Consider the following 18,384-nt stretch of genomic DNA (forward strand, 5'->3'; position numbering starts at 1 on the left):
GTAAAAACCCAGTTATCGAGTGGAAAATGTAAAGCATGATTTATATATCAGAACAAGTAAGCAGTAAAATATTCTCCAGAATTTAATCACAGAATAAAAAAATTACATGTTTAGGATTAACATCTCTGAGACCATCAAATTCAGACTTTGACTGATCACCACCTTGCTGACGAGACCATGATGCTGGTTGCCATTTCCAGTTGTTTCTTGAACACCTCCAGGGATAGATACCACCACATCCATGGACAGTCCATCCCAATGTATTACAATCCTTTCCATGAAGAAATTCTCCTGAGGTCCAGCCTGTACTTCCCCTGGTACAGCTAGAGGCTATGTCCCCTTATCCTGTCACTTGTTGCCTGGGAGAAGAGGTTGAACCACTTCTCACTACAACCTCCTTTCAGGAAGGGAGAGAGATAAGATCTCCCCAGAGCCTTCTTTTTTCCAGGCAAGGGAGGGTGTTTCTGGAGAGTTGTGTAGTTTAATATTTGCTTTAATAGACCATTGAAGTAAAAAACTATTACCAAAAGGATTTTAGTCTATCAAATATTAAGGAAATCAAAGAATATTTAAATTACTTTAGGATTCTACAGACTGTTTCCAGCTGCATGAAGTAAAGTCATTAGACCAATGTAGCCCTGACCTAAGCACTACCACAGGGAAAAAGAATTAGATCCACATTATAGTCCTGACAGCCTTCACAGATGTGGCATTGCTTCTGATCTAAGAATGACACACTGAAGAGTGGATAGCAACATTGTTGTAAAAGTTAGTTTTACAACTAACTTTCCCTATTGTGAAACTGCCCTTAGCATTCACAGTGTGAAATGCATTTGCCTGTCCAGACTGATGAATGAAACAGTGGCAAATATAGGCTTAAAAGGAATTTTCTACTAATTAGTTTTTAGGACAAAATCCTAGTTCCTATCACTGTTTTCCCTGTATAGTTAAAATTATCTTAATACATTAATTCTGTCAAAATTGCTGATTCCCCTTCACAATGGACTAATATCTGCATATGCATATTTCAATTCATGTCTAATTTTAATTTTAAGTGTATGCAGAAACCTCATCAATATTTGTAGCTAACCTTGCCATGGTTTTCCAAAATTGCATTCTCATACATTTGTAGCTATTTCCCACATAATTTCCAAAGTTCCTTTCTTTCCAGAGTAGCAGTGACCTAGCAAATTTCCCTTGTGATTGCTCTTATATGAGCTCTGTATAAAGAAAGCAACAAATCACTGGACACTTCTGGTTCAATAGGAACTTGCAGTCAAAATACAATCAAGTTGTATTACAAAATCTATGTATATCTCCCTCATGATAAATGAAAGGAGTAGGCATGGAGCTGTGTCTCTGGGCAGAAGGACACACTGCACTTATTTCTGGAAGGGGAAGGAAGAGAGAAAGTTGGGAGAGTTTTCACTTCTATTCATCTGGAAATTCATCACTTCATCCGGTATGCTAACAGCAGAGTAGACTGTGACATTCTCCAGAGCATTTCACTTCTATGTAATCAATAAAAAATCACAATGTTAGAACAAGAGATGCATTTTAGGATAAATGTATCTCACATAGATTAATTCTACTTGCACATCTTATACTGGGGCATTTATTTTTCTTGCTGGGAAAAAAAATGCTTGTATTTAGTTTTAAGTTGACATGCCTCTTACTAAAGTAAGAATACTATGAAACATATTTACAGTTTAAAAAAAAAAAGAAAAGGTTTTTGTGCCCTTCCGTTTCTGAATCAGCAAAAAACCTGTGTTCTCAGAATTCACTTTCTACTTCAAAGTAAAATCCTCATTGACTTAATACCTTGAGAGATAAATTTAGAGTAATGTAGTAGTGGTTCTGCTCCGACTCACAGGATGCAGTCAGTCATCTAGTCATGTAGCTGTCCCAGACAATATTTAAATAGGGTGAGTCTAACTTTTGATGCCTCCCTGTAAAATGCCCATATTTTCTACTCCTATCATGAACGGTGATGCAAAAATCTTCTAGGAAAATGAGAGTTTAATGTTTTCCTTAGAAAAAGCCATTGAGATTATACTAAATTTATGTTGCAGTTACAGTTTAAATATTGTGATTACAAACTATTTAATGTATATAACCTGAACTGTACCGTACACATGGGTTATCACCTCCTTAGGGTGTATCCTACACCAGATGCATTCATGTACTAATACAGCTGACTTCAGTGAGAGTTGTATGAATAGACCTGAAATCAAAATTAAGGTCCTACCTGCTACAGGAGGAAAAGGTCAATGCAAAATAAGGACCTTAACATTTGAATAGATGTATTAAATTATGCCTCTAAAAACAGTAAAATAGTTACCAGAAAACTATATTTATGGTAATTGTGTCAATTGTGAATAACCGCTCAGCAAAGACTGAAACAAGATTTAGCCTTCCTGACATGCACAGAGAGCCACAACTTAAATCTACATAATGGAATATAGGAAAAAAATTGAGTTCATTTACATACCAAAGGAGGCTACGGAGGCTTAGATTCATTGTGCCTTTGACAATTTGACTCCAGGCAAAGGTACAGAGATACCTTTGAAGTTGTGAGAACATAAGCACATACAGGGAGTAGCAGGTCTTTACTCATTACATATTTGTAAAAGATTTTTTAAAACTATCTTTGAAGATAGATAGAGACTGCTCCAGTGAGAAAGTTTTTCTGTGCCTGGAATTTAGTACTTTCCTTTCTTATGGTAAATGCCTTTGAATGGCACCAAGCAGAACTTCTAGACCAGATACAAGATCATACTGTGCTCTCAGACTTATTCTAAAAGAAGGTCAAATCTGCCCCTGGACTAAGTGAGGCTTATTCAAGACTAAAAGCCACAGCTTTTTCATTCTGATTTGTAAGGACAAAGCTCAGCACTGACTATGATTTTCAGCAACTGGATGGATTTGAGTGAAAGTATGACATAGGTAAGTTTTAGCATATGGTTTGTTTGGGATAAAAAAAAATTAAAAAATAAAATAAAAAAATCAGTACCTCCTATGGGTTTTTTTCTTATTTAGCCTCCTCTACATTGCATGACTTGTTTTGTTAGGTCATCTCTTTTACTCAAAATATAATGAGTCTAAAGAATAATGTAGCTGCTTACGGTGTGCTTTATGATGTCCATCTCATTATGTTTTGCATTTGGAGGAGGGGGACAAAAAAAGTATCAGGGGCTATGAAGAAAAGAGCAGAACAAGGGACAGAACAAGATCTGTCAGCAGTGTCATCTTGGTGGTATTTCTGGCACCGATTGGTGTCACTATCTCTTCCACTAGTCAAAGATTTGGTAGCCATGTACTTGCTTCACAACTCCCAAAATAGATTTTCTTACATAAATCAACTGTGCTGTAGGCACAAATTAGAAAAAAAAAAAACAGAAGCTAAATCTAGCTGGTCCCTTTCGTCCACATACAGCTTAAACACACTCCCACCCAGGAATCTAAAGCCTGAATGGTCTGTTACAATGTTCTAAAGCAAGACATACTATATAAAGGTACAGGGATATGACTAAAATATTAAATATTTTTTAAAAATGTTTAAAGTTGACAAGAGAACATGATGGTGGGATCATATGGATAATAAGCACAGCTGGTTGTCCATAGCTTTAAGTTAAGTATTTAGATGCAGTGACTTTATATCTTGTTTATCTACTTCATGTACTGTATGACCAGTCTGATCTGTAGATGTAAAGCAGCAAGGATATGAAACCTGCCAGTTTCTGCAAGTTCTCTTTGACCATACCCATGATTGGGTTTTAAATCAGAAAACTGGGTTCCTCTTTTACACCTCTCTGAAGATATTTCAGTATTACTGCTCAACAGTCCTTTTTAAGAGATACTAAAATGAGGTTGCAGTGGGGGAATATAGGCAGGGAATATAATTGTTGATGTTTTTTGAATCATAAACAAAAATTTTCAATAAATGTCATTGTAAAAAATGTCTTTTAAACTTAAAAATGAATTCAAGAAAACCCTGTGCTAAGGACCACACTTTCACAATACTATAATTTTATATTAATATTTATAGAAATCACTTTTTTAAACAACAACACAAAAAAAACCTATGATCAAACCATTACAATTGTGAAAAGAATTAAAGAAATCACTGAATCGTTGGAAACCACTGGCTAAGCAGATGCAGTTCAAATAAAGGCAGCCTTTTTTGAGAGTATAATCTGTTTACAAATACAAAGAATGTGTACCTAATTTCAATTTATTTCACAATTTGAACTCAATTATTATCATATTTATATCAAGGACTAATAAAGATTTAAAAAAAAAAAAAGAAAAGTAGGAAGTATTTTTTCTTTCCCTAACCTTTGAATAAACATTACATGAAAGAAAATGAGCACTATCAGTTATACATTATTGTAGGATGCAGTGGCCATATTTCTAATTTCTAAATTAGAAATAGCACCATATTTGTTTAATAAATCATTTAACTTATCAAAAAACCTCATATTTAAAGTGGACTTTTTCTATTGTATGTTTCAGTATGTAAATGTACACGTATAAACAATTTTTAAATGCTGGGTTTGTACCATTTTAATTGAATTCCAATTTCCATCCTAATGAAGCTTGACACAAACCACAAGTAAAAATGAAACCATTATCTAGCAAAAAAGAAAAGTACCATTTACCACTCTCCATCATTAAAAAAACAAAAACAAACAAAAAACCACCTAAGAATCTGGATAAATTACTCTCAAAATATAAATTTTTTTATTAGACAGATATTTAAGTTATCCTTCTCCCTATAAGGCACAAATTTATTGAGAAGGGCTGTATTCAGCTGCCATATTAGGCTCTTTCGGGAAAAAGAATCATACGTGACATATGTAAAAAACTTGAAAATTGCTATTTTGAAATCCAAGGTTTCTTGTTTGTTGGTTTAAATCATGATTAAAATCAACACTCTAAAAGTCTTTTCAATCATTTTGAATTAAACCAATTCACCCTCTACTACTGTAATATGGTTTAAGCTGGTAAAATGAGTAATTTCCACTAGTTCAATCTTTTTAAACAGAGAAGAAACCAGTGATTGTCATCATAGGAAAGAAAAGGAAAAGTTTTTTATTTCTGTAAATGGATGGCCTGCTTCAAATAGGGTAACTTTGGTTTGTTTCTCTCTCTTCAGTCTGTCCTGTACTGAAGCCAGACCCATATTATGAAATGTTTTAAAGAAAAATAGTTTCTGTTTTCCAGAACTGAGCAGTAAGAACAGAATGAATCTACCTCTTACTCAGCATTTATATTGTAGACAATGGGTAAAAGTACTCAAAATATTTCTAGCCTAGACTTTTTTTCAAGGTTTAGGTCTCTGAAACTGTAGATTGGGATTTCTGAAAATGCAAGTAGTTGCACAGATTTAATTTTTAAGTCAGTGGTAGCTGATCTTCCCAATAAATTGAAAACACTAGTAGGATTTTAAAAAAACATTTCTCATTATATAAGTAAAATATGCTCCAAATACCTAAGATCACAAGGTTCTTTTGGAAAAAAAAAAAAATTGAATAAATATTCAGACCTGCAGTCCAGCTGTTTGCCCACAAGTAAACAGGAGCTAACTGTACACACACACACACCTTTAACCTGTCGTGTACTAAGAGGATGTATTAGCTTGGCCCTCTGATTTATAGGTTTTCAGTCTTCCTGCTGTCCAGAGCTAAGCCCCTGACTCTCTAAGGGGCTACCTAAGGTAATGAATTATATGTAAGTGTTGCCTTGTACCAGCTGAAGGAGCATAAAGACTGTATTGGCTTTGAGTAGTGTTGTCCACAAATTCTTGAACCTTACAGTTAGGCTAATCAATTTGGCCTCATGCTTGCCTCAACAGGCTATGAGAAAACACCAAGACTGAAGCCAAACTAACCAGCACAGTTGTACAGGCCCACAGTCACAGGGGAATATAATTTTAAGGAATTTTGGTAAGAATTTGGAGCTTCTGTTCCCCACAAGGACAGAGCTTCTGTTCCCCCCAGAAGACTCCATGCAGACCTGGGTTTTCTGACTTTCTTTTCTTTGTGTTATTAGGCTGTTGGTTTTACCTGGTTGTTCTGAACAAGAACAGACAGATTCCTTCAAATAAACCATAACTAAAATTGTTGTATTTTCCTTACCATGCTGTAATAAGTATATTATCTTCTTCCTCATCAACATTGAAAGGCAGAAAAGTAAGATATCTTTTAATTTTGAAAATTTGCTAGATGCTAATAGATTCTATAGAAACACCCTAGCTCCAAGCATAAACAGCAGTCCAACTGAAGGGTAGGAAACACCTCTTATGCCTTTAGCCATCAAAATTAGTCATATAATCCAATTTATTCATTTAGGCCCTTGTTGCAGTCAGCACAACTGGCACCTCTGGCAGCAACTCATGAATTACCATAAGAAGTAGCTATCTCCCTCTTGCCTCTAGTGTGCCCTCATTAAACATTTTGCCAATTGAATACCTCTGTTACCTTCTGACCATCACACTGGTGAAATAATTGGGATTTTGCCCTCTGGATCTTGTGTGTTATTTCTCATACATTAGCAGTTTCATGTCTGTTAATCTTCAAGCATACACATCTTTTTGCCTTTTGAAATGGTTTACATCTTAAAACTTTTCATAGTTACCCAATAGCCTGAGAAAGGGGCTGAAATGCAGAAGCTAATTTTGATCTTGTCACTGACAAGCCATGTGTAGCCTTGGGGCTAGCCTGTCTCCTTGCAGCCTGCTCCCAGACAGAGGAATTATGTAGTTGCACAGCTCTCAGCAGCAAAATAAGGACCAAACTGTGACTCATTGTCACTTTTCTATTTGACTCCCGCTTCTCTCTTGCTCCACTGGGGAAATAAGTTGTGGCAGACAAACAGCTGGCACAGAAACCTTGTCTTTCTCCTCTCCTCACCTCCCTGGATTGGATCAGTGCACAGTCTCCAGAGCATTGCAGAAAGCAGAACTGAGTCTCTGCTCATTCTTCCCTGTGTGGGAGGATAAAATGTCAGGGGATGGCCATCAACCTTGCACTGTGACCTGCAGGAGATTGGACCAGAAAGGACCAGCTACAGGCTGGTGCTGGAGCTGTTGTGCACATACAGATTAAGCTGTACATTGGCAGAAGCCATTTCTCAGAGGTGTCAGCCTTTTGCTGTTTGTGCTTTGCTGGTGGCAGCTCCAACTACATCTGCCGCTGCGTCCAGTGCAATCCCTGTGTTCACAGACACAGTGGAGTAGCGCAGTTAGAGACCCATGGTTTTTTAAAGTCTTAACTGGAGCACAGTAAAGATCTTAGCTGCTACAAGAATACTTATTATCTGGTTAAATATAATAATTACAAGAGCAATAATTAGTATTCATCGTAATAATAAGGCTAATATTAATATTAATATTAATATTAGATCCTGAGAGTATAGCAAAGACAGAGTACTTGGTCTCTGTACTGAGTCTTTGTACATTTTTTTTTTATACAATTATAAGGACTTCCACTTTTTAATAGTACAGTTTTGCCATGACATGTAATATGAGAATGCTGAAGATAATCCTTTGGAATTTTCTCCTGAATTCTTGACAGCTAGAGACATAGTTCCTGCCAACTTTCTAAGGACATTTATAAATTGCTGTCTTCAGGGATCTCATTTTGTCTTTCACCGTGTACATTTCACCAGTGTTTCCACAACTAACAACTTGTAGCTGTGTAAAAGAATAAGTAGCACATGTGGGTATTGGTGCAAGTAGACAGTACAGGGTAATTGCTTAATATTTAGGTAACTTAATCTCATTGCCATTATCATGCCGTTGACCTGAAACAGCTCCCCATTGCCCCTGTTCATCTGTGAATAGGTTGTTGTCCTGACACAGATTGTCAGAAAGAGAACCCTGAGATGTGCACCAGCACAGCCTGCCAGGCCTGGGCTGTCTCTCTAAACCAGGATCCGCACTGGCCACAGCAGTGCCTGCATTGCTGTTGTGCCCTGCTCCCTGATGTGTCAGCATGGTACCCCGAAAGGCAAGGAGCCCGAGAGTCTGGCTCTGTGACTGACAGTGGAAAAAAAAGAGTTATAAATACCAATTGCAAGGAGCAGGTGCTTTAGTCCGAGCAAAGTCATGAAGAGCCCAGCAAACCATGGGCTGTGAGGCGATACAGGAAACAAAATAAATTGCGTGAAGTAACAGGTAGCTGAATAGTCTTTTGTTAATCCAAACTATATGTTGCTGAAGTTTATATCTAAACTTTCAGAATGTGAGTTCTAGTACTAGCCCCAGAGGAAAACAAGCTGCAAACTGAAACATTAGCTCCAGGCTGAATTATTACTTTTTTGCCATAAATAAAATTTCCATCTTGTGGATACAGAGTTTAAAAATCAGTCAATCACTACAAGTGCATTCCAAGTACGTGAAAAAAACAAAAATAAAATTAAGGCAAACATAACTAAACTAAACTAATCATATAGTTTATTTCCCTGTGACATGGAAGGTCAGCTTACTGAGGAGCTGATGCCCCTTATCATCTAAGCCTATGTTTGTACTGAAGACACACACTGTTACAGCTCCTGTAAAAACACTATGTAAAAAGAATAAATACATTTTCAGACTGTATTTTCTTTCATTCAATGGTCTTTTGTTTCATTCAATGGTCTTTTGTTTCATTCTAGAGACTTTAATTTTCTTTCTTTAATAGATAAATGACTGAAAAGTCAGACTGGTTTGAAAATCTTATAATTTTTGCCATTAATTTTGGACCAAAAATCTAGCTAATTTGGTTATTTCACAGATTTGCCTCATAACAGCTAGAAAACAACCAATTTTTCCAACACACCTAGTTAAGAATATCTGAATAAACCAGTGTTTGTATTTGGGTTAGGGCTGTCAGGCTGAGCTACCTGTTTTGGCAGTATTTGCCAGAAGTAAATTGTAGATCAGTCCAACTGCCAATTAAAAAACCACATTGCCTCCCTGCTGTGGATAACCAGACATCAAACAAGGATTGTACTACTTGACATAGTGCCTAACATTAGCCCTTAACAAGGAAGGGGATCACTTTCTAACAACACTTAATGCAGACCCTCTTATAAGTATGAAGAATAAAAATGGAAGATGAAAAATACATATTTCATGCTCCGAAACACCACACAACCTTTGAGAAACAGAATAAAATAACCCTCAGAAGACTGTTTTAAAGCATTTTTTTGGTATTTTTTGCCATTATTAAATTAGGATAAACAGTGGAAGAAGTTGGAGTGAAATTCAACTAAAATATTAAATATTAGAGAGGGTTGCATTTTAAATAAATCCCCTCTCTGACTTCAGCTGATAAAATATTGTTATGCATCTAAAATGTTATTTAAATATGAATGGTCAGGAAATATTAAAGTACATGAAGCATTCACATTTTAGAATATGTATTTATTGGTTAATACAATTGCCTTTCATTTTTGCAGGCTGACATCTGGCATATTTATTTCAGCACAATTTTCACTGACTCCCTTAGAAGTCTACCTAAATAAGAATAGCAGAGGGTTTTTTATTTACCTTTTACCCTTCAATAACTCCATGTACAGTTCACAAATACTCTGTGCTCCCTATGGAAAAGTTAGGGTCGACAAATGAAGCTATTCTGACTGTGGTAAATCTCTGATTATAAGGGACTACCAAAGCTTTTTCTGAGCAAAAGGAATAGAACACCCTGAACTTCAGGCATTCCCGGTTTGTATCGCTCTAACGGAACTGCCTAAATAATTGTGTTCTGCAAATGAAGCTAAGGTTATTTTTAGAGGTGTTCAGAGAACTTGGTTCATTAAGTGGTAAAAATTTAAGCTACAGGACTGAAAAAAGTAAAAAAAAAAAAAAAAGAAAAAAGAAATAAAAGAAAAAGCAGGAAAGAAAAATAAATAGGAACCCAAAAAACAATATTAAATGATCCTGGAGCAAAAACATTATTTACTAAGAACAACAAATCATTTTGACATGCCAGTTCAATTATACTGTTAAACCACATGCCGGTTTTGGTTAATTATATTTGAAAATAGTTACTGTACCTTCTGCTGTTATCTCGGCCATGATGATGGTAAAAGATACTCTGTTTAAAAGGTCAAGATTTACTGCGGCAGCTTAGTACTTCTGGGTTACTGACTCTCGCAGGAGTTGCAGAATGAGAAGGAGGGAGGTCCTCTGCTTTTTCTAATTGTGCTACTTCTTCTTTTATGCTCCCTGAAATGTCTGTTTCCTCTGCAGAATCTTGGCCTCCCAGAACAACCCGAGGCCTTCCAGAGGCAACACTTAAAGCTCAGTCTAAAGTGTCAGCTTCTAACAAAAATAGCCATGCCTCAGAGCAAACCTTCAGCACGTTTTTTCTAATATCCTCAGAACCATGCACACCACAAACTAAAAGTAAAAACACCCACAGCTCTAAACAGGACAGGAATGCATGGAGAGGAAACAAAAATCAAAAGAAATGGGAAAGAACTGTTCAATGCTCCTACAGCCTTGCTAGCATAATTGCAGTTCTTTGGGGGGTATGTCAGGAAACATGAAATATAGAGTTCAAAGTAACCTTATCCATCCCAGTACAACTTTATTCTTAGCACACTCAGTGCTTAGCACATTCTTCCTGGCCTTTTATGGCTTGGGGAGGGTCCTGTGGAGCTCACCGCTGACTAAGGGGGAGGGTAAATTTAGGTGATTTTCTCCACTTCAACTCTCAGTTGCAGTTCAGAACCACTTAGACATCAATTTAAACCAATTAAATGGGTTTGGATTTTTTTTTTTGTCCTTTTCTGATTTGCTGAAATTATCACACATACCTGTAAAGTTCATCTAAGTATCACAGAACACTGTCAAAAATTTAAATAATAATTTTTTATATAGTCTAGATACATTAAGGTAATATGCAAAACTATTAAGTAGATCAGATTTGGTTTTCTGTGTCTGATTCATGGAAATATTTAAGTAGCTCAAAACTGTTGTGATTTTAAAAAGATTTTGTAAAACTAAAAAGAAGTAGATTCTTAAAAGCATTTAAAGAAGTAAAATTTTAGCAATTTAAATAATAATTATTTTAAAACCTGAGCAATCTTTTAATTTCACTGCTTGCAATTTCACAGCTGTAGAATTAGGTATGAGGTCAATAGCTTGAAAATGAAATTAGCAAAAAAGTGCCCCCAAGCCAGCAGACCTCTGTCACCATCATCGTCACATGAAATCAGAAACCATCTTAAACAGCTCTTGCTAGTGAACCTATAGTCACCTTGTCTCTGCTACAGGAGTTGGCATTTACACTTTTCATCTCCCCCCACCCAGGAGATATAAGCACCTGTCTCTGTGGCAAAGTGTGGGGAAAGGAATCTATTAATCCAAAGCACAAGATGCAGAAACAAATGTTCATTGACCAGCAAAATCTAAGTTTTTTCTCTTCCCTCTCTACTTAACACACTTCACACCTGCCACGTCTGAAAATGGAAGCTTTTTCTAGACAAAACTTGCAATAAGTGTTTGAGCCCCTTTCTTTAGCTCTACTGACTAAATGTTTTGCACTGACAGATTTTGATTACTTGGTGCTAAATATTCAGTGCTTTTCTGATCATCCCTCTAACCCTATGTTTGCTCCTTTAGCCTGTTCTTCAGTAGATCCTCGTCACTAAAGCTGAAAAAAGATTTTAGATAAAACCTTATTTCTTCAAAAATACTCTTTCATGAGCACCTAAATGGTCCAAGGAGTCACATTCACATATCAACAAAACAGCTGCCCACAGAAGGTCAGTGGTTAGTAAAGGCTGATAGAAGGTGTGATAGTAGGGCAAATCTCTTGTCTTTCTTAATTATTTCTCTCTTGCTGAAGCAGTTCCATTTTACATGAACAGTTAAATATTTGGGGTCACTTGTGTTTTGACAGCTTTACTACTTGCTTGAGATGTGAGACAGATTATCTAAATACCCGAAGCACAGAGCTAATCAATCCTGATAAGTCAGTATTTTTTTCACATGCATTCCTATTCAAATTTAATAAAATAGTAAAGTCTTAGTTTGGGACTATAGGGAGAGAAATAAATGGGGAAAAATTCATGTCTGAATATTTTCTTGTTTTATGTAGCAAGATCTTGAGACTGTGGACTATACCCAGACATAAGTGTTTGGATAACTAACTACATGCATGATTGTCCGTCCCTCACCAGTGTACATTTCCGCTCCTACCACCTTCCTCCTTCCTTCCTGCCTTACTCCCTTGTTACTATTTCTGCTTGCCCTCAGTCATGGTCTGTTATTCTGAAACCAAAATATAAGAGCAGAAGAAGTGAGAGAATCCAGTTTGAAACCAATTTTCCACAACATCAGCCCAGTAGCCAGAAAGAGAAGTGGTTGGTACCCTCTGTATCCCTTGTATGCACAAAACATTCATTCTGGGAAGCAGGCTAAAGACATTGTATGCATCAATATCTTACATACAGAAGTGTGGTTTTAGGGAACTCTATTGAAAGTTACACAGTTGCTCCCTTTAAGGAGGAAAATATCAAGGGATCTGGGTGTCATGTTTACTAGAGATAATCACAGCCTTGGTGAAAATACACAGAAGTAAAATAAAACAAGTTATGTGCATGTGTGCATACACATTCAATCTGAAAACCAAACATTGCCATCTGGAAATTATAAAGAATGTCAGAGTTATTCTTTAGAAGTCAAAGCAAGAGAAAATCTGAATTTTTTTTTTAGGGCAAGTTAAATTTTTTCAAATTCTGAAATTTAGTTCCTGACTCAGTTTAAGAGTTTCTTTTAAACTAGTCTGTGAAACTCACAGTATGCAGAAAGTGCAAGATTTATACAAATCTTCATGCAACAAAGAAACATATTTTCCTGGCCTAGTTTATATCTTGAAAATTTCATGTTAGTGGAAACCTTTTCTGTGTAACCTGACCAGAAATATTCCTTTGTAAGATGTCCTTTCTCTCTCCTTGCTCCTCAAACATGGAAAGTGAAAAATCTTAAACTACTATGGTTTTTGCGAGTGATATCTAAACCTGGGCACACACAAGTTTTCCATAATTTCTTCTGATTATTCCTTGGGCAAGACAACAAAATGCTGTTGCCTGGAGATATTCCCCTCCTACTGACAGGGGTTATATGGTAAATGAACTGTCCTGGGATCAGTTCTCACATTCAGTGGTGGGAAGGGATGGAGTGAAGTGTAGAAACAGCTACACCTTCACACCAGATTCCTCAGATACACAAATCCATGTTAGACAAAATAAAATGACAATTCTTTTTGCTCTATAGTTGCCTGGATAGGGAAAAAGGTAACAATACTAAGAAGAGGGGAGAAGAATGCTGTTACTAATGTCTGCATGTAACCACGTGCCTTGATCTAAGATAATGCATATTTCAATTAGAACTCTAACTGATGAAACTAAGTAAAGCAATTATTTGAGCAACTTTTTTAGGAAATATCAGAGGTTTACTATTTGTCAGATTTTAATGCAAACTCCTGCTTATTGGTGAAAAGTTTGGTTTTTCATATAATCAAAGTAGGAATGTACAAATACTTTATGAGCTCATTTCTGGATTGTCTTGATGATATTATTAGAAGGAGAATTGGGAGAGACAACAGTTCACATGAAATTATGAGGAAATTAAAAGTGAGACTTTGATCCTGTATAAGGAGTTATTGGAGGAATTGAGTATAACTGTCATTCAGCAAGAAAATGCAGGACAATATTTGAGCTGTCTGCTAACACGTTACTGATGAGTTCTCAGAGTTCAGTCCTACTGAGAATCAAACTATTCATAACAAAAGAGTTTTGTATCCCAGTGCATGCTCAGCAGCACAGCTGGGTATAGGAAAGGAAACTTAACTTTAACTCTGATACACCCCGGATCAGATGGGAGTATGCTGTTATCAGAAATGCCCACTAATGGAATGATAAAAACTAAATATAGGATGAAAGTATGATGCCAAGGAGAGGCTGAATGGTGCTGAATCTAGAGAGTAACAGACATATACAGAAGCAAATACAGGATTAGAGTGATGTCTGCCAGCTGAGCTTTGATGAGCATATGGAGCTGGTTTCCTCTGAAACAGACTTTTACTTTTTATGCCTTATTTTTGTTTAGGAATACTGTTACTTCTAGATGAGATCTTCATTCAGCCCCACTAGTAATACTGTGTTTTCCAGTATGAATAGGAACACACATTCTAGTGCCTTTGAAGTCTTGATCAGTCAAAGATGTAGATGTGACTTTCTATGGACCATTACACAACCCTCAAGTAATTTATTTTTTTTTTCCATTTGTGATTGATATTTCATAATTAACCATTGCAAGATTTTTGGAATCAACATGACCAAAATATAGAGGTATTCTGGATATGCTGAAGTACACCCAAACTACAAAACAAAACAAGATCTTGGTATCACATCTGATCTGGGTTAAATCTTGGCATATATATGTATTTATCTCATAAATCAATTTGCACCATTTTTCAGAGAATTGCATACATAGTACCTTTAAACAAGTTTTTGTTTAATATGTAGGAGACAGTAGGTTGAACTCCAGAGTAGATCTGTCCTACACTTCATGTGAACTACTGACGGACAGATAAGAAGCTCTGTCCCTGTAGGCTGACTGGTCTGAATGCAAATCAGCCTCTGCCTGGGGACAGCTGACAAGCACACTGGGGTCACATCACCTTGGCACTCTGAGCTCATTAAAGGACGCTTCCAAAGCTGTATGATAGAAATACAGCAGGTACAAAAGAAAATATCTATGGTATTGACTATTCTGCTTTACTATGGACAATACCCCTATTAGGCATAGTACCGCAAAACTGCTGAAGTAGCCTCTGTCAAGGTGAATAATGAACATTTTCTAACATCCAAGAAGTCCAACTGATTATAAAACTACTTCCAGGAAACAAGAACACCTTACTTAGTCTTCTTGCAAGCTGGCCAAGTAGGCAGTCTGTGGCAGGAAATCAGACTAAAGCAGCCCCCTAGTTTAGGAGAGTTGGGTGTTTTCAGTGCTCTCTGCTTTAACTATAAAAATTTTTAGTATAAGCTAGGTTTAGAGAGGCCATTTACTGCAACAGGTAGACTGCATTTGGATGACCTTTAGCAGCTCCATGTAACACACTTTTCCTTTTCCTTTGATTATTCTATTCTTGCTATTCTAAATGAGTATTGTTTTATTAGCACCTATGTGGCTTTACTTTCACATCCAAAAAATTATTTAGAAGCTGTTTCACAGACAAGTTCTATGACACTGAAAAACAATATCTGGAGCTGGTTCTTTTTAAGAAATAATGACAAAATGTACACTATAATTGTCTTTTTTTCAGAACAATCTGTATCCAAGCTTGACCATGAACAGAACATAGAAAGTTGCTAAACAATTATTAGAGATGGGGATTGGCTCTGACACAACATGAATTACCCCTGTCAAATACTGACTGAGAACTGTTCAAATATACCAAAGTGTTTGGTGTCGGGTCAAAAATATCCTTGCAAAGCAAGGTGACTTCAGTTCCCATTACTTTCCTTGAGAACAGGAATTTCCTGAAAAAATTCACTGACTTTTAAAAAAATATTATTTGAAACCAAGTTTATATGATGAAAAAACAAGACTCAGAAATACCTAGAAAAAGAGCAAATTTGTTCCTGAACAGATTTCAAATCCAAATATCCAGTAAAACATTTTAAATTTGTCTTCACATCTTATCCTTATTAAAAGTTTAAATAGAAATCTGCATTTGGTGGTTTGTTTTTTTCCAGATATGACCATGGTCAAACATGTTGCCAAAAAAAGATGGAAAGACAATTTTGAACAAAAGTCTGATGTGAAAAGACAAAGACAAATAAATGTTTTCATGCCAAGTACTTCAGGAAAAAAAAATATGGAGTAAAAGTACCAAGTATCTTCAATAATGTGAACCCTTTTTAGGATGCTTTAAACTATCTGCTCAGGCTGACCTTCACAACCAAGGGGAAATCTCATCTTCCTTTCCATTTAATAGCTTATTCTTCTGCTTGATATGGTACATTATGTACCACATGTTCTTAGACACTCAGGCTAGACTGGAGCTCCCCATGTCACATCGCCAAAGTGTTCGCCTTGTAAATAAACCCAGTCAAAGTGTCAGGGGGTCCATCTGGATTTTGGCACTTTCATACTTTTCTGAGAGCAGATACTCAGTATCTAGGCACAGTGAATCAAAAGCCATTTTCAAGCACTTTTTGTCCTGGACGTTCCTGTGTGTGATACAGCTGCAGGTCTAAGAGTGCTTTTGATGAGACTTTGTGTCTTCTGTGTTTTGTGTTTGGGTTTTTTTCAACGTCAGGTTTTTCTGCAGTTCCCAGGTCCCTGTTTGTTCTGGGACATCAGGAACTGCTTGAGTTATTGCATTTCCACAGATACCATAGATACCAGCTCCTGGCAGTGAGTAAATAATTTTCCAATGAAGTACAAAAGCCTGCAGATGAATTAACTCTCTATGTGACACAGTCACCCATCCAGCAGTACACAAATGTATGATGCAAAATGCTGAAGAAAAAATTGAATCTGTTATTTGTCACAAACATACAGAGAGACAGATACAGAACAATGGAGAAAAAGTATAAAGCAGGCAAAGTATTTCATCAATTATCATCTCTAAGAAAGAAATTGCATGACAGAAACCAGATTTATAAAACAAGTTTGTTTCTACAACAGCTATAACTTTTTTTTGTGTTTCCTCTTTCTTTCTCCTACATTCTAGTCACAGTCTTAGAGGTCTTAGAGAGATCAAAGCTGTAATTGCAGATGAAGAACCCACATTATTATTATTATTATTATTATTATTATTATTATTATTATTATTATTATTATTATTATTATTACCATTTAAAAATAAAATCTAATCTGGGAGCTTTTTCATTAGGCAATTTAACTTCTTTACAGAGTAGAGGTGGAAGACATGAATTAGTAAATTCAACCTTGTCTGCACTGACAGCTGTGATTGCACTGAAAAAAGTATGTCTAAAAATTAAAGGATCTTTTAAAAGGAAAAATATTTTTGACCATTGATGTCTTTGCAACTCATTGTAGCACATATATATTAATTTTCCTTCAATAATACATCACCATTTGTAATTGTCAGTCAGTTTAGATTCCTGTCCAAGCTCCAACATATTTCCATAGTCAACTTCCTAAGGCAAACCATAAAGAATAATTATTTGTCTGCAAAGCATTTACTGAAAAGAATTTCTAGGTCTTGCTTTCTCCTCTCCACCCTGAAAGATCAGAGAACAAATACACCAAATGTAGAGGACTACAATGATCCTTAAGGGACAGATACACCATTTCTTTTTCCAAATCCCCAGATTAAATGAAAATAAAAGTATTACCCCAGAGGCACAAAGTGGAAGATCCTCAGCTGTGTCGCCAGAGCTCGGAAGGCAAGGCAAGGGCACTGGGGACTTTTGGAAGCTCCCGGATGCATTCCCAGGGCCTGAGGAGAGCGTGCAGCGCTGGTACAGCTGGCACAAGCTGCAGCTGCCAAGGAGATGTTGGCAGGTGCTCCCAGTGGGGCCAAGGGGCCGCGCAGCCAGAGCCGCCAGGGCAGCGCGTCGAGCTGTTGTGCAACCGCATAACAATCCAGACTGGGACACAAATATTTTCTGGAGGATCTGGCCTCCAGTATAAGGGTTTGTCCTTGAGCTCGTTTTGTGAGTCTTGGAAGTAATTATACTTGTGGTTTTTAAATACATAGGCGGTCTGTGAAGTGGACATTTGACTACAAAATCCTATTTTATTGGTCTTGTACCTTAAAGATTTTTCTCTCTGGTCACTCCTGCTTCTTCCACTTTCCTCAGCTACCTGAAAAGTTCAGGGTTTTGCTCAAATTCATGTCAGGAGAAAGGTTTTGTGAAGAAAATGCAGCCTGAATATTTGGATTCTGCTTCACCTAAAAATGTTGCCTTATAACGAACAAGGAAAAATCATGTTTCTTGTTACAGAGGTACAGACAATTGAGAAAGGGGTTTTGGTTTTGTTTTATTGTGGTTTTGTGCATTTTTTTCCTTAAGAAAGGGAAAGTAACCAGGCTTATAGTCAATCTCTGAGGAAGGCAGATGAAACAATACTTTTATTTTCCACATTTTTAGAGTAACAACAAAAAAATGTTATCTGTTCTACAAATAATAGCCAGAGCGTGACAGCTGAGTAGGGCAAACCTTTGGTTCAGCTGCAGACATAACAAAGGCCACACAACTTCAGATACACAGGACTGAAAGAACAATCCCCCAGAAGGTGCATCTTTCGCAATCAACCAGAACATACACTTTTCACGCATCACCAAACTTGAGCTAATGTTCAAAATCATGTTTGTGACCCATATACAGCAAAGAGGTGCCTGACAG

The 18,384-nt window shown here is 36.6% G+C and overlaps 1 protein-coding gene across 19 annotated transcripts in view; it reads right to left on the reverse strand.

Annotated features, from left to right (window-relative positions):
* The window catches only part of TRDN (triadin), a 231,918-nt gene extending 214,390 nt beyond the window's left edge, over positions 1 to 17,528 (reverse strand). For 12 of the 19 annotated variants that reach the window (XM_058835681.1, XM_058835680.1, XM_058835675.1 and 9 more), the window contains exon 1: positions 10,042 to 10,522. In XM_058835681.1, coding sequence (XP_058691664.1) covers positions 10,042 to 10,063 — 22 coding nt within the window. In that variant the 5' untranslated portion in view covers positions 10,064 to 10,522. Of the gene's footprint in view, positions 1 to 10,041; positions 10,525 to 17,370 lie in introns of those variants that run through there. The other 7 variants (XM_058835677.1, XM_058835678.1, XM_058835669.1 and 4 more) reach the window with 5 other exon arrangements.
* Between the last annotated feature and the right edge of the window lie 856 nt (positions 17,529 to 18,384).

Source organism: Poecile atricapillus, chromosome 3 (genome assembly GCF_030490865.1).
Source record: "Poecile atricapillus isolate bPoeAtr1 chromosome 3, bPoeAtr1.hap1, whole genome shotgun sequence".
Classification (NCBI taxonomy): domain Eukaryota; kingdom Metazoa; phylum Chordata; class Aves; order Passeriformes; family Paridae; genus Poecile; species Poecile atricapillus.